This window comes from Egretta garzetta, unplaced genomic scaffold (genome assembly GCF_000687185.1).
Source record: "Egretta garzetta isolate BGI_Z169 unplaced genomic scaffold, ASM68718v1 scaffold323, whole genome shotgun sequence".
Taxonomy (NCBI): domain Eukaryota; kingdom Metazoa; phylum Chordata; class Aves; order Pelecaniformes; family Ardeidae; genus Egretta; species Egretta garzetta.
Genome location: NW_009259435.1, coordinates 1,921,125 through 1,936,030, shown reverse-complemented (window position 1 = coordinate 1,936,030; position 14,906 = coordinate 1,921,125). Strand labels below are relative to the sequence as shown.

At 42.5% G+C, this 14,906-nt stretch overlaps 1 protein-coding gene across 1 annotated transcript in view; it reads right to left on the bottom strand.

The window, feature by feature from the left end:
* Window positions 1-4,859, bottom strand: part of TENM4 (teneurin transmembrane protein 4) — a 357,308-nt gene extending 352,449 nt beyond the window's left edge. Inside the window, exons 1-2 of the mRNA XM_009637125.2 lie at window positions 4,637-4,859; window positions 26-295 (exon numbers count right to left, since the gene is read on the bottom strand). Of these exons, the coding sequence (XP_009635420.1) occupies window positions 26-295; window positions 4,637-4,859 (493 nt within the window). The remainder of the gene's footprint in view (window positions 1-25; window positions 296-4,636) is intronic.
* Window positions 4,860-14,906: the final 10,047 nt, after the last annotated feature.

The following is a 14,906-nucleotide window of genomic DNA, read 5'->3' as shown; positions in this document are numbered from 1 at the left end:
CATCGCATGCGCTGTCACCACTTACCGGTTTCGGTATTCTCGTGCTCCGTGTCAGTGAGGGTGAGGTTGGAGTTGGCCCGGCTCGACAAGCAGGAGCTGCGTCCAGACTTGGTGTTGCGTCCCCAGAGCCTCACGGGGTGCTCGGGTGACATGACGACATCTGCCTCCGTGTCGGCATCCGAGCCGGCGCTGATGGAGTAGCCACAGTGAGGCAGCCCGATATCAGTCCGGTACAAAGTCCCATGTGTGGGTGTCACGTCTTCAAGACCCAGCTCTCGCAAAGAGAAGTTGGCTCCTGGGAGAAAACACAGCAGCCTGGTTACTCTTTAATGGGGGATGGTTTCATCTAGCACAAGTCAGTGGCAAAACTGTTCATCCTATGTCTTCAAGTGGGGCACAGCACCTCCCGAGTCCTAATATCATACCAAAAATTCCCCTGTTCTGTGCTCTTGGTGAGTGGGAGACCAAGTGACCATGCCAAGACCAAAAATCATCTGTATTCCTGTTTCAGGAACTTGACAAAAACTCAGGGCATGTTCAATGAAATCATCAAATTTGAAAGCAAAGAGATGGAGAAGTAGTGGAATTCTTTAGGAGAGGCAAAAAGTAATCTTCTCGGGAGAAAAGCAAAATGAGGCATGCAGTGATCAAAAGTCCTACCATACACCTGGCAACTCTACAACAATAGGAAATTTGAGTGAGTTCTGCTCATTGAAATCCCTGAAATTACATACTGGGGATTTAAATTTCCTTTGGTAATCTCACTTTCCCCTTGCTGACCACTCACACCTTGACTCAGTTCAGCTATTCATTCTCATACAGTCACAGCAGAGTTTATTTGGCTGCAAATAAATGCAATTGTTTAGCTGGCTAAAAATATAACCTGAAAAATTACTCTTGAGTTCATGTCTAGTTACCTGCAGAGCTTCAAAATCAGACCAAATCAATGTGAATGAGGCTTCAAATATTAGCACACTTTGTTCGGAAAGTTGCACAAGAAAGATGGGGAGAGCAATTAGTGGCTCCATTTTAATCCGCATTTATTTATTAATGCTTGCTTTTATCCTTCAGCCCTGAATGTCTTTAAAAGATTTTGGCCACCTGTGAATGCCTTCAGCTGCACCAGGCATTTACATGACACAATGCACCCCTGCTCCTGTTACGCTGCTCCTGGATGGGGTGGATTAAGGAACTTTATCTATAACCGGTAGGAGGCATTCGGGCCCTGGATCATGGCCAAATACCAACACCGGTGATCAAATTCAGTCTAGCTGGCTTCTTCCCATTATTTCAATTAAGTAAATCCCCTGCAATAAAAAGAGAGGTGGAGCCTGCCAAATCTACGCACAGGCCACAGACTCAGTTTTGGAGCAGCGTTTGCAGCTCAGGCATGTTTCAACAACATAAATCTGAATGCGTGATCTCCAGGAAAGCTCAGGCTCAAACCTAGCTTTGAACAGTGAAGTTCATATCTACTCATTACTGAAATTTGTTCATCAGGTCTGGACCTCAAGGTGGTATCCAAAACTGAGTTATGGTTCTCTTCCTGCTCAAAACCACACATGCATGTGGTTCTCCTCACATTTCCATTTGTTGACGTTAAATATCACATGGTGGAAAGCGTGTATCCAACAGAAACAGTCGGATTTCTACTTTTCCAGAGTCTGGTTTCACCCTGGCTTGTCCCTGAGCCCTGCTGCATGGCGAAGGTCTCTCGTATTATACAGAATACATGCATTGAATGATCAGCTAGCCCAAAATAGATGCTATTTTATTACACTTTTTCATTCAGTTGGCTTCGCAACTCATAGTGAACAGGAAGAAGATGTTTGAGTGCAAGGTGAATAATGGGACTGGACAACATTTCCACATAAAGGTTGGAGAAGGAACTGTTTGATGTCAGGAGGAATAACCATGGTTCAGCTGGTTACAGATCTACAGCTGATAGCACTCGAACTATATAAAGCATTCATGAACTTTACACCTTTTTAATTGATCAAACAAGATTAAAGCTTTCAGACAGAGTAGACAGATAAGGTTGCTTGGGGCTCACACCTCCATCAAATCTTAGGGCCTTGCTCAGGGACCACAGTGCAAGCTTGTGGCAAATTAACCCACTTAATTTGATTGCAAAGCGGTCTGAGAGAGGGCATCCTTGGCTACTCCGCAGCATGAGCTAGCAAATGAACTTGACCTAAGTTATAAACCCAAGGAAGCAGCATTTCCCCAGAGACTTCGCTCATCTCTTCCAGTTTTGACTGTTGTGCAAGGCCAGATAGTTTTTAAACCATCCTCCATGGAGTACTGGAAAACGCTATCTTTTGGGTTTGCTTGCACGTTTCAGTCACTGATGGTGAGTTCCACCTTCCCCTGAAACAAGCCACTCTCAACATCATCAGACACATCAATGTGCAGCATGACTGATGCTCTCCAGTAACAGCAGCTCATAAATTATGAAAAATGACTGCTACAATTAACTGAAAATCAAATTTATTTGCAATAAACAGCAGGAGATGCATCGATTTTCATATTCTATGCTCACTGTTGCCTTTTAAGCTGGAAGAACTCAAGTCAATAAAAGGAAGATAATAAATATCTGAGACTTTTTAATTCAGATCTGGTCTATTTTTTCCTGTGCTGACTTGCACGTTTGCTGGCACTCTCACTCTAGCTAAAACCATTTAAATGCTGACTTGTTTATTTACTGAATTTATTTGGTCAATTTGAAATGTTTCCCTCCTCTGCCTTCCAAACCAATGCAGGAGAGAAATTCACTTTGCCTTGTTGATGTCGTGCAGGCCAATAAGGCTTGGTTTCAGTTGGCATGAGCCCAAGCGGCACCACAAAGTGAGGTTCTTTCATGGCTTTGGGCCAGGGGAAAACGTGGCACAGAAAGTCTGGGGTAATTGTTACCGGTCTTTAGGCCAGTCCTGGGACTCTCAGGAATAAACCGGGAGAAAATTATACATTGAAAAAACTGTGGGTGATATATCAGGAATAGAACTGGTGTCCTGATGTGATTAATCTTAACTTCTCAATTAATTTCAGCCACACTTAGACCAGTGGTTTTTACCATTTCTCATTACCCTACAAAATTTTCCTAGGGAAGTATGAACTTGTGTGTAGCAAATTTATACTCCCTGTCAACAGACTGGCTTTTCTTATTTATCTTTTGTGGGCTTCTCAGGAGACGTCTGTGGACCTCATAGACCCTCAGGTTGAAAACCGCTGACCTGTACTAATTCACATCTATCCTGCATGGTGAATATATTGTATGAAGTGAGCAAACTCAATGACCTAAAAGGTTCCTTTTCTTTATAACTTTGTAGATTCCTTAGAGGGGATGAAGCACTTCAGAGTTGCTAAGAGGGAAACTCCCTTTGTGATTGCAAAGTATTACTTACAGCACCTATTGGCCCTTTTGTTAATTAGTGCCTGTTGCAGTTATGTTGAAGTACAAACACCAAAGCCATGTGCACAAAGACACTTCTGCAAGTCACGTTGCTTGTGCGTGCTTTCAAGACGAGCCTTGCACCAAAACCACAACCGCATGGGGTTTGAAGGGTGAAATTAAGCAGCCCCCAAGTTAAACGTGAGCAGTTGTATGCATTCCCTTTGGGGAATCAGCTTCTCCAAACTGCAGAGGGTGCTCTCAGAGCAGCCTGGGTCAGCTATTTTATGCTCACTGTCTGGAATGCTGCCTACTCCATTTGACTCGCTTTGCCATTTTATGCTTTTCTTGATGGACTTCTAAAAATAATTTATGTGAAGTCCTGCTTGGTTTCTGAACTAAGTCACTCGTTTCTCTACAGAAAAATGAAGATGACACTATAGCAGGGGCCAGTAATCTACCTCACGTAGGCAACAGCAGTGGTGAAAATATAACTGCACTGACTTATGGCTAGCAATAAAAAGGAAAATATCTGGAATCCCTGTTGGGACTGTGGAGCCCATGCTAACCCATGGACCTCCACATCTTCACAGCTCCTGTGACCCACATTCACTAAACAGAGTCCTAAAAGTCCTAATAGTGGTTCTTTACCACTCTTCTACTACTGGAGCATGTCCCCATCTCAAACCTACAGCCTGCAGTCCATGCAGAATGCTGAGGGTGGTTCATCCCATCTGCAGCTCAGTTGTCTCCCTTCTTCCAGGCTTCTTGGGTTTTGCTGTAGCCCAGATGGACAGTGTGGACAGTGGCACTCTCCCCTGGTTGTCCTCTGCCTTGGGATCCTTGTTGACATCCTTCATGACAGAGCGGGCCCATGGCATAGTGACAGGGTCTCCTGAACAGGCAGGGACTTTCCATGCCATGTCAGTACTGCGCAGCATGTGTACAGGGGGTTTGGTCTCATGGTGGGAAGTGGCAAAGGGCTGCTGGAAGCAGAAAGACTAGACACAGAAAGTGTGTCTTAGTAGGGGCTAATGAACACAGGCTAGTGGTATCCCACTTAAGGACATTGGTTTGCACGCATACCATGTCTGTGCAATACAGTGAAGATGTTCCTTGCTGCTTTCTTTCCTTATACCTTGCTTTTGGCCTCAGAGTCCTTCAAAGGTAGCCTCCCACCCAGGCCCAGCTCTCAGCTGATTAACTCAATGTTGGTTGCAGCAGCATCTGCTGAAATGTACTCACCCGCTCTGCAGAATTCATCGGCTTCTTGGTGCACCATGTCTTTGACCCGATTGCTGTAGGTCAACCTGGAGTCTTGATCATAAGCCTTCAGTGTCTCGCTGGAGCTGTAGGACTTCTGGGGTACCTTGCTGTCCTCACTCTCAGCTGAAGAACTGGTGTAGCGGCGCTCAGTGTCACGGCGCCGAGTCAGAGATCGATACGGTTTCCTTTCCTTCACATCCATGGCACCGTTGTCTGAGTATCCAACATTAAAATAATGACGTCTGTGTGGTGGTCAGATTGGAATAACCTGAAAGAGAGAATAAAAGAAAAAGGATCTAGGTTCAAGCCTTTCGGCACCTGACGGCTAATTTGCCTTCTTTATACATTCTTGCAGAGGACAAAAGAGAGGTTACTTAATGGACTGCAGGAAAACCCTCTTAGAACAATTACTGATGGAAAGCAAGTCTCAATTATGTGTGAGCCATTTAATAATTGCCGCAGCTAGCGGGACACATACACACAGCAACCTGCATCTGTCTGAACTGGGCACGCACTCGGGGATTTGAAATTGATTGTGATTTTCTGTGTCTTCTTTCCATGGGAAGTGATTCAGACACCTCCAGGAGGCATGAATTCAGTACATCAGTCACCTAATCTCTTGGAAATCAGGCCATGCTGAAATGTCTCTATTTGGGCAGCCAGAGGACTTTGGAAAAGTGTTGTCCTACAGTTTTAGAAGTGTTTTGATAGATCATGAGGTTAGAAGGAACGAACAAAAGGATGAGACGGTGTAAGAAGTCAAGTGGGAAGGGAGAGAGAGAAAAGAAGAATGAAGGGGTGAGATATGGATGGAAATCGGATGAAAATGTCTTCCTATTCAGAGGGCTTGTCTTTACTCAGCTGGAAATATATTACAACTTAAGCAGAATTGAGAAAGTGTAAATAAATGATAGTGTTCTGCTTCATGTAACAGCATGGCCTGGGATTTATGCCTGTGGGAAAATGAATATATCTATATCTATATCTATATCTATATCTATATCTGGTATCTATATCTTGCACTGGTATGCAAGTCTACATATCTACACACAGGAAAAATTGGTATCAGAAATAAAACACGTAATAAAAGAATTGTTGTCAAAATAATTAATAAATTGTCTTTTCGCTTTAAGTTTATCAAATTCAACAGAAGCCACAGGAAAAAAAGTCAGTGACTTGCAGCAAGATGGTAAAATATGTTTTTGAATACCTAAACTGATTTATGAGCAAAAATACTGATAAAACCCACAAACCAGACATTTAAATCTGTAATTACAGGCTGAGTTTGTCAGGAACCGAGTCCTCCTGACTGCTAAGGAAGAGAAGCCGCATGTCTAAATGCCACACTGGGATATCGCTGTTTCCTAGCAGTACTTACAAACAGAAAGGGAGAGGATCAGAAAACACCCATCAGTTCTTGCTCTTTTTCATAACAAATACGTATGGAAATGCATTGGCAAGGCCTGAGTCACATTCTGTTGGCATTTCTCTCGAAAGGCTAAATCCTGAACATAATAAATGAAATTTTACTGCTCCATGGCTCTTAGACCCCAGCCTTACTTCAGATGCTGTACCCTGGATTTGTGTTGCAGCACAACACAGCTATGGTGCAATGGTTGAGGATGGATGCTCTGTGAGTTTGCAGGTTGGTTTAAAGGGTTGTGGTGTAATGTAGTGTTTGTGGCTCTGAAAACTATGAGCCTGTGAAGGATGGAAGGCTCTTAACACAGGTCCTGGTCACCTACAAATCATAAGACTAATGCAGAAGCTTGAAGACAACATTTTATTGTGAATTCCTGACTTGCCAAGCTGTCAGGCAGAAGTTTAACTAGCAAATTCTTGAGTTGAAGAGAGAGTGTAGGAGGGAGCAAGAGCTGCAGGACCGCTGTGAGATACACCTGCAGCTGGGCAAAGAAAGAGGGTCCCACTCCCATTTCTGCAATTGTGACTTTGCTAGGACTGTTCTCTGGGTTTTGTCCCTTTAACCTCCAAAATGAACTATGTGATGACAGAACCCAATTCCGACGGCTTGCACGGTTTCTGTGGCACTCTTCCTGGAAATGAAGACATTACTTTTAAAAAAAAAAAAAAAATCCACTTAATTCTCTCCCAGTCTATTCCAGAGATGGCAGCAGACCAAGTTCACACGTCCTATTTGTCAGCAAAAGGCGTAGAAACTATTGAAAACAAATGGAAGGATGGGGGAGAAGGGAGGAGTTTCTTATAAATGAGCTTTACTTAAGTCATCTGTAGAGATTTGAGCACCACTTTGATTTTAAACATGTGTTTAAACCCACCAAACTCACTGACTTGAATTCATTCATGTTCAATACAGTGAATGCAAATGGGGATACTCACCGGCCAAAATTTACCCATGTTAAATGTTTTGCAGAGTAAGAGCCTAACAAGTGCAAAAACTAAGGCCCGAATGTAGAAGCAATAGCGATGGAAATGGTGTTAAGCTAAAGGATGGATTTAACGTAATAATAGTGTGCGAGAGATCTACCAAATATTGGTAGATATTTTGCTGTATTGAGTCAAACATATTGGTACTTTCACACTGGAGAGTGGTAAAAGGAAGGGAGCATTTGATTGCTTTTCAGTGCACAGTCTTCCTCTGTTAAAAAAAGCAACGCTTTTTTTGGCTTGAAAGATTGTGACTTTTTTTTTTGCAATTTTTATTGAATTGGTTTGTCTTCTTTATACCATCTCTGTTTGTGTGAAATCCTCAGAAGGAGCAGATTTGTTATATCTTTTACTAAAAGACCTTAAAACAGGCTCCTTCACAACAGCGCTGTAGCAAGCGCTGTTATAACGACCACAGAAATTGTAGTTTATTGTCACGGGGGATAGAGATAGCACAATGTGCACGAGAAGAGGTTGCTATACTCTCGAAGAAAGAAATAAGGAAAGGTGGCTTCTGTCTGCTCATGAGTATTGCAGCAATTCCTACCAAGGGCCAGTCATTTAAAAACCCTCTAGCGGGAGAGGCACACGTGCCAAGAAAACCTTTTTGCACAGTTAGAGCCACAAGGTACAAACAGGGTCTGTAATTACCATTAGTAACCTTGCAACTTAGGAAATGGCCAAAAAACCATCAGGAAATTGACTGAATTCCCACCAGATGAAGGTTTTTCTTTTCGTAAAGAAAGGTGCTGAAAACCTGAAATTCCTCCTACAGTTCATCAAAAATAGCCCTGTAAATTTGCACCATTCACATACACATTCCTCTGTAACGGTGCTTCAATTCCCAATTCATTCATGTCTTTGTAAATTTAACTCTCCTCAGCCCTTTCTTTCTGTCTCTCTCGTCGCTTGTAAGGAGACACTTTTCAACTGGAAAGGTCACCCCCAAAACACATAATGAAGATTTATTTTTCTTTTTTAAGCAAGGAACTGTTGCATTTAACTGACTTAAGTAAGTTTCCAGCACCTCTCCATGGACACGCAGTTCTTGTCATCTCATTTTTATGGCCCAGTTCTCAGATGGTTTAGATACCTTGCCTTCAGTGGGGTTGTTTCATCAGGGAATTTGCCTCACAGTGTTTCTGTGGTAGATTATTATTTTTTATCTGCAACCCCTTGTGTCTTGATTTCAATTCCGCTACGATTTCACCTGTGCCATCAACACCTCACATTTTTCCTGACTTCTCTGGCACATGGCGAATACAAAGAATCACACCCGTCTCAGTTACATACTCAAACACCACTTTCTTTCCACTTCTAGCTCATGATTGCTCCTCATAATTTTAAAAGCTTCCATAAACTTGCTGAACCTGATATAAAAACCCAGGGCTTCCAACATTGTCCTTTCCATCCCTTCACTCTTCCTCCCTCCATAAAAGTACGTAAGCCTTCTGCTCTGAACCATTTCTATTTGGAAAGGGTTTTCTTGTCCTGTAATGCAGAGTTTCTGGCTCAATTTGATTCTTTCATCGTACTGCTGTCTGCATAACATATCAGATTTCACCTGCTTTTTTTTTTTTTTTTCCTCCAGGCCAATTAATGACAATAGCTATTCTGATTTTTGTCAACCCCCTCTGAGTGTACAATCCCAGCTGGACCACAAACTGCTTTGGAGTACAGTTCACAACAGAAGCATCCTTCAGGCTTTACTTACTCAACTCAGAAAAATCGCGCAGACCCCAGAAAGGGTTACTCACATGCTAAAGCTTGTAAAATCAGACTCCTTGACATAGCTATATTTTTCAGAGGTGTGGGACTCTTCTCGCATCCTTGCATATATGTCAAGGAGCGGAACAAAAAATCAGCTTTCTAGTTCTGGTGCAGTAGTGCAGTAAACGCAATGCTTATTTGCAGCTCTTTTTATTTTGCTTTTGCTTTGGTTGGCTCCCAAATAATCCTTTTTATTATGTTTTATCCTTTATATCTATCCTCCTCATTCTCGGTTCTGTTGCTTTTTGTTGCTCTTTGGAGCTTTGATTAACCGCACCAGCTTTGTGCTGCAGAATCGCACTCAATGAATGGCAAGGGGAATGATTTATTTTCTGAGTCACCGCTCAAAAGACAAACTTCCATCAATCAAAAACCAGACAAGAGAGTGTGACACCACAAAGCGATATGCTAGGAGGCGCTTACAGCAAAAGGGACAGGTGGTCTTTGATAGCTGACTTACATTGCAGGTCACTAATCACAGGGATTAACAGCAAGGTGACAGACAGCGCCTGTTCTGGAAGGCAGCGTGTCATATCATCCAATTTTCTGTCCAAATGTGAGGGTTTAAATGGTAAAGATAGCTTTATGTGTTCCCTATATAGTTATGGCGACAGGGTGATGAGAAAGCTGGGAGAGTGAAATATCTTGTCTCCATGAAAATGTGAGCACGAATCCCCGTGGGTTGCTTTGGTCCACCTTTGTGCCGGAGGAAGCAAAGCGGCTTCCCACAGTCGTTTGTTTTCCTCCACAAAGCTGCCTATGCAAAAAGGGCATCGTCTTACTTGGCAGGGCCTGGTTTTTCTCTTCTTCAAGTAGGTCTTCTCATTCCACTCTTAGGGCAATTATTTTTCCCTATTTTTTATTGCGGCTGCCCTTTGTAGAATGAGCACAGCCACGGAATACCAAGCAGCAAGCTGGATTTTATTTTCTGTCCTTTGGGCTCCACAAATCAAATTGTTAACTAAGACCTAATGGTGATAAGTAGTGAGCAAGTATCCTTTTTTTTCACTTTATAGAGGAAGAGATGAGGCATGGGAAGTCAAAGTGACTTGCTTAAGGTGGTACCGGAAGAAAGCAACAGAACTGAGAGGAGAGTCGTGATCTCCCAGGCAGAGTCTGATATTGAGCCCTGCATTTTTTGAGAATCAAGTCACATCAGCGCAGCAGAATACTTAATTTAAAAAATCTTGGCCAATGCATGTCTGAAATCGTTGTGTGAGAAGAGTAGCATGAACCTCAGGTATTATTAACAAGATGCCCTTTCATGTTTGGATAGTGCCCTTCAGTCAGAAAGTCTGCAGATCATGTACACTTGCAGTTGTGTCTGACCATGGTGAATGATGAAAACCCCACTCAGAGTTAAAAGAGAGAGAGGTTTTCGCCATGCTGTACATTAATCTTCTCCAAAACACCAACAGATACTGGGGTCAGACCAGAATGTTATTTGGGAAGTTGGCTCCAACTCAGGATCCTAAGCCACAACCAAAGATGTGAATTCAGATGCTTAAATGACTTTGTGGCTGTGGTTATTAATACCCTACACCAAGTTAAGTTATCACTTGACATTTAACGTCTTATTTGACACAACACAGTCCGCTGTGACAGTCCCACCACACTTCTGTGAGGATGCAAATGCCTGGTTTGAGGCTCCGTATTCTGGTTTCATTACACAAAATGTTGAACCTGGGAAATCTTATTTGGTCCTTTCCATTTGTCCAGAAAAATCTGTGATATTGCCTGCCATTCCACACCTGCTCTAAAGCCCAAAGCTGGCATAAGTGTAGTGTTGAATGTTCTGATGTATTCAGCAGATATTTAGACATGTACTTAGGGGTGATTCAAATCAAATTTATATTGCCAGGTGATCAGAGGCTGCAGTGATCTGATCTTAGCAAATACACAACCACAGCTTAAACAGTGTGATGCTATTTACCAGGTTTCCGGGAGATTCTTCTATAACATAAAAGACTCCTGTGTTTTTTATTAAACTTTAAGCTTCAGATTTATAACAGAGGTTCAAATCCCAGGAGGTCTTTGTAGGAAATAAATTAAGCTGTAGGTATAACATCCTCTCACATTTTTGGCAAAGGCTTTGGAAAGAAGCAGGCACAAGAGAGAAGAATGAAGAGTCAAGTTAACACTGCTTGGATTCAACCCAGTGCTCAAAGAAAGCAACAAAAACTCCCTTTCTGGTCTCAACCACTAAGCCTTTCTTCTACTAGTAAGAGACTTACTAGGCAATTGGTGATGTCCTGCCTAAAAGATGTGGTTTGTGACCTTCTTGTGAATAAATCTAAAACTGCAATGAGCTGGAGGCCCAGAAAAGCTTGAAACAGTAGTTGAGATTTGAAATATGGTGGGAAAGCATGAAGGGGGCTGGAATGCAATTATCTCAATTATTTCTGGTTTGCAAACCAGAAAGTCTTCTCTCATGGGCTGCAGCCTTTAGCCTGTGCTAGGGGAAGATTTTGGGGCCAGAAGTTGAAAAAACTTTCAAATAGTTTTTGACTAGTACAAGCAGTTTGCAGCTGCAGTCATCAGAACCCTACTCTGGCTTCGCCCAAAATGGAAATTACTTTGGAAACAATCTTGGGTTTATATTGGAATACTCTTTATGAGTCCACTTAGCCATTCTTGGACACAGTGGGTTTTCTTCAGAACCTCAATTTAATAGATAATGCATAAAGGTATTTAAATAATAAATGCCAGAAGAGCCAGCCTGACTATGTAGACTGATTTAGGTTCAGCCTGCAAATTTTTCCTGACTCACTGTGTCAGACTCAAGGTTTGGATGTGCGACGTTCCAGACATCCACAATCTGTGTGAAACCAGCCTGTGAATCAGTGAGTCCCAGAGTAAGAAAGAGCTGGTGGCATCAAATGCAGGCCATCACTGAATAAATCCCACTACAGCATTCCCATTCTTCCTACATCACCCATCATCTGCTAATTTGGGCTCTCACCTGGGATACAGGAGACTAAGATTTAAATCCTTAATCTGAACCAGGCAGGATGAAGTCTTGGATGTGTCTCAAATAACTTAGGTGAAAGCCTTAGGCTCATGTTTCCTCAATCTGCTTGGGGGAGTCTTTCCTTTTTCCTCCAGAAAAGAAAAACAGAGCCTGTTTTTTCTTCTGAAGAACAACAAAATGTATTAGATAATCAGAGCACTGGAACAGGCTGCCCAGGGGGGCTGTGGAGTCTCCTTCTCTGGAGATATTCAAAGCCCCAACCCTTGCCATTCTGTGATTCTGTGTGATTCTGTGATCTCTGGTTATCTCCTAGACAATAAGAAAAGACTGGTACAAGGCTCACTCAGAGGAGTAAGCTTTGTACTCGCTCTTGGGTAAGCTTCGTATGTAATTCTTAGTGGTCCGCTGTGGCCTACAGGGGCCTTTTATAATAAAATGGTGGCCCATATGAAAATGTAGCAAGAATCCCAAGACAATCTCATGCACACCTTGTGTCACTCTACCTCTTTATCCCACCATTTGGTGAGGGAATTCCCACGCTTTTTGCTCTGTGTCCCTGCTTCTCTGCCAGGTAAACTGAACAAGAAAACCATACATCTTTATTGCCCCTTTACGGACTTGGTGCAGTCATAGGCGATGTTTGCATTTCTGTGAACTTCTAGGAAAAATAGGAAGAAACAAAGGCTCTTATCTGCATATAGCTACACAAAGCAGAACTAGCAATCTTTGGTAAGACATCAGAGGCCAACTGAGCTCTCTTTTACACAGGACAACCTTTTACAGGGTTGTGCATTAACTGCTCAGATAGCTGACTCTACTCAGCAACTTCATGCCTGTTGTGGGTCATGCAGTTGTGTCTAGTTGACCATCCTGTGAAGAGCTCCTGAAATCATACAGAGGAGAATAATTATAGTGGGTCAAAAACCATCAAGCCCTGTATCCTGTCTCTCAGTGGTAGGTGCTTCTGAAGAGGAGGAAAGTGATTATGGACAGTGACTTAAGGTTGGTCCTTCCCCTTGATACACTTCCAGAAGTTCAGCAAATTTCTTAGCAGGACCGCTGGGTTTGGACCTGTCCTCTGAGAGTTTGGCTAATCCCATTTTGACTCTTAAATACTTTTGCAACATCCTGTCAGTCGGTCCCCCAATGTGATTATGTGCTGTGTGAAAAAGCATTTCTCTCCTTTAAACTCACTGCCTGGTGTGTACAGGTCTTGCCTCTTCCATGGGGATATTGGTGAGCTCACAGCCCTTTCCATAAGACCAAGGCTTTGAACTCATACCCACTCTCAGATGTACCTTATTTATCACTGTTACACATTATTTCTGCTCTCACAGGAGAGAACTGAATGAAGGCTGGGGCTCTTTTAGGAAAGGAGGCATGTCTGCCTTTTCTCCCTGCAGTCACCGCTGCAGGCTCTAATCCTGCCTCTAAAAACATTGGCACGATCAGGAGTGGCCCTGTTTGCTGCAGGAAAGCTAAGAAAGAGAAACCCACTGGTAGATGAGGTTGAAAGCATAAACCTTGTCACGTATCTGTACTCCTTTCATAAATGTATCATGTTGGTGTGCACCTCATATGTGAAACTGAGCCCAGTGCCCATCTCCTGTTCTATGTCCTTTGGGTGCAGCCCAGGGTCTGAGCAGGGTGACAGCTTGAATTGAAGGAGCAATGTAAAACTCGCAATATCTGATTTCTTTTTTCTTTTTTTTTTTTTTTCCCTTTGGCTGTGAAAGTACTAGAATAACAGTGTATGCTTGCATTGGCTTTCACTACTGCAATTGAATGTCATAGGCTCGGCCGAATTTGGAGGAATATATTCAAACCTAAGCTCAAAAAGCATTGCTAGGGAGAGATTCATTTTGTACCTGCTTCTTTATTAATGCTATTTATACAGACACTCTGCAGAACAATATGACAGAGAACTTCTGCAGCAGAGGGAAGCTCTCACCTAATCAGGCAGGACGAACAGCACAGGGCAGGAAAAGTGAGTATTAATGTCCCTCCTCTGCAGGCAAAGGGAAGTATCTTGTCCAGGTCACAGCATTCAAGTAACTAACACCCAAAACTCCTGCAGGTTTAGTCACAAGGACAACCTGTCCTTGTCTTACTACGGTATCGTGTGTAAAATTGTCCCTGCTCTTTGTCGCTGATGCTGTGGCACTGGGTAATCTGTCCTTGCTTTCCTTCCGCAGGGAAAGAAACAAGTCTGTTTTCTTGTGCTGATAAAATCCCCCAAAGAGTCCGACTTCCAACTAAGTGTATTAAAATATGAATTATCTATAAAAAGACTGCAAAGGCCCATGAATTGATTTCTGATTTTCTATGGACTTATTTCAGGACTTCTCTGTGAGATAATCAGAGTGCATTGAGAGATGCTAGGGATTGATTAATCAGTGTAACCCCTACTGTGTCCGAAGCTTAACTTTCAATTACACATCCAACTTATGCAGTAGGCAGTATATATTTCTTAGGTAAAATGCCTATGGGGAAAAACAGAGAGATAAAAATAGCAAATTAGAAATAGAAAATAATTGCTATTTGTTGTTTTTTTTTTCTTAAACAAAGGGCTCCCTCACTGGAGTAACAAGGAGAGGTATCTAAGAAGGTATTTTAAGCAGATGCAATCCCTCTTACAAAGAGAACTCCATCTGACATCCCCACAAATCACTGCCTGCTTGACAGTGACTGCGCTCCGGCAAGAGGACTCACACCAGATTGCTGGGCTGCAGCTCAGCGCTGACAAGTACAGGCTATGAACCTCCAAAATAGATTGCACTCTTCTAGACCTACAAATTCTTCAGCACTGCAAGATGCATTAAGGAGGAGGCTTAACAAGGTAATAATAAGTGATACTGTAGCTTAGGTGAAAATATAAACCATTGCATTTGTATTATCCTTGCAGAATTCTGCTTTCCTACTTGCCCAAAGATATCAGAATAACAGCAGGGTTTATTTTTAATTACTTTTGAGGTTTTTTTACTACCATGGTAAAAACTTGGAAGGTAAAATTTTGGTTATGATTTTATACTTCGGTTGTAAATTGACATGGTGGGATGAATAGGCCACCCTTATATTTGTCTTAATATCAGTCCTGCAAAC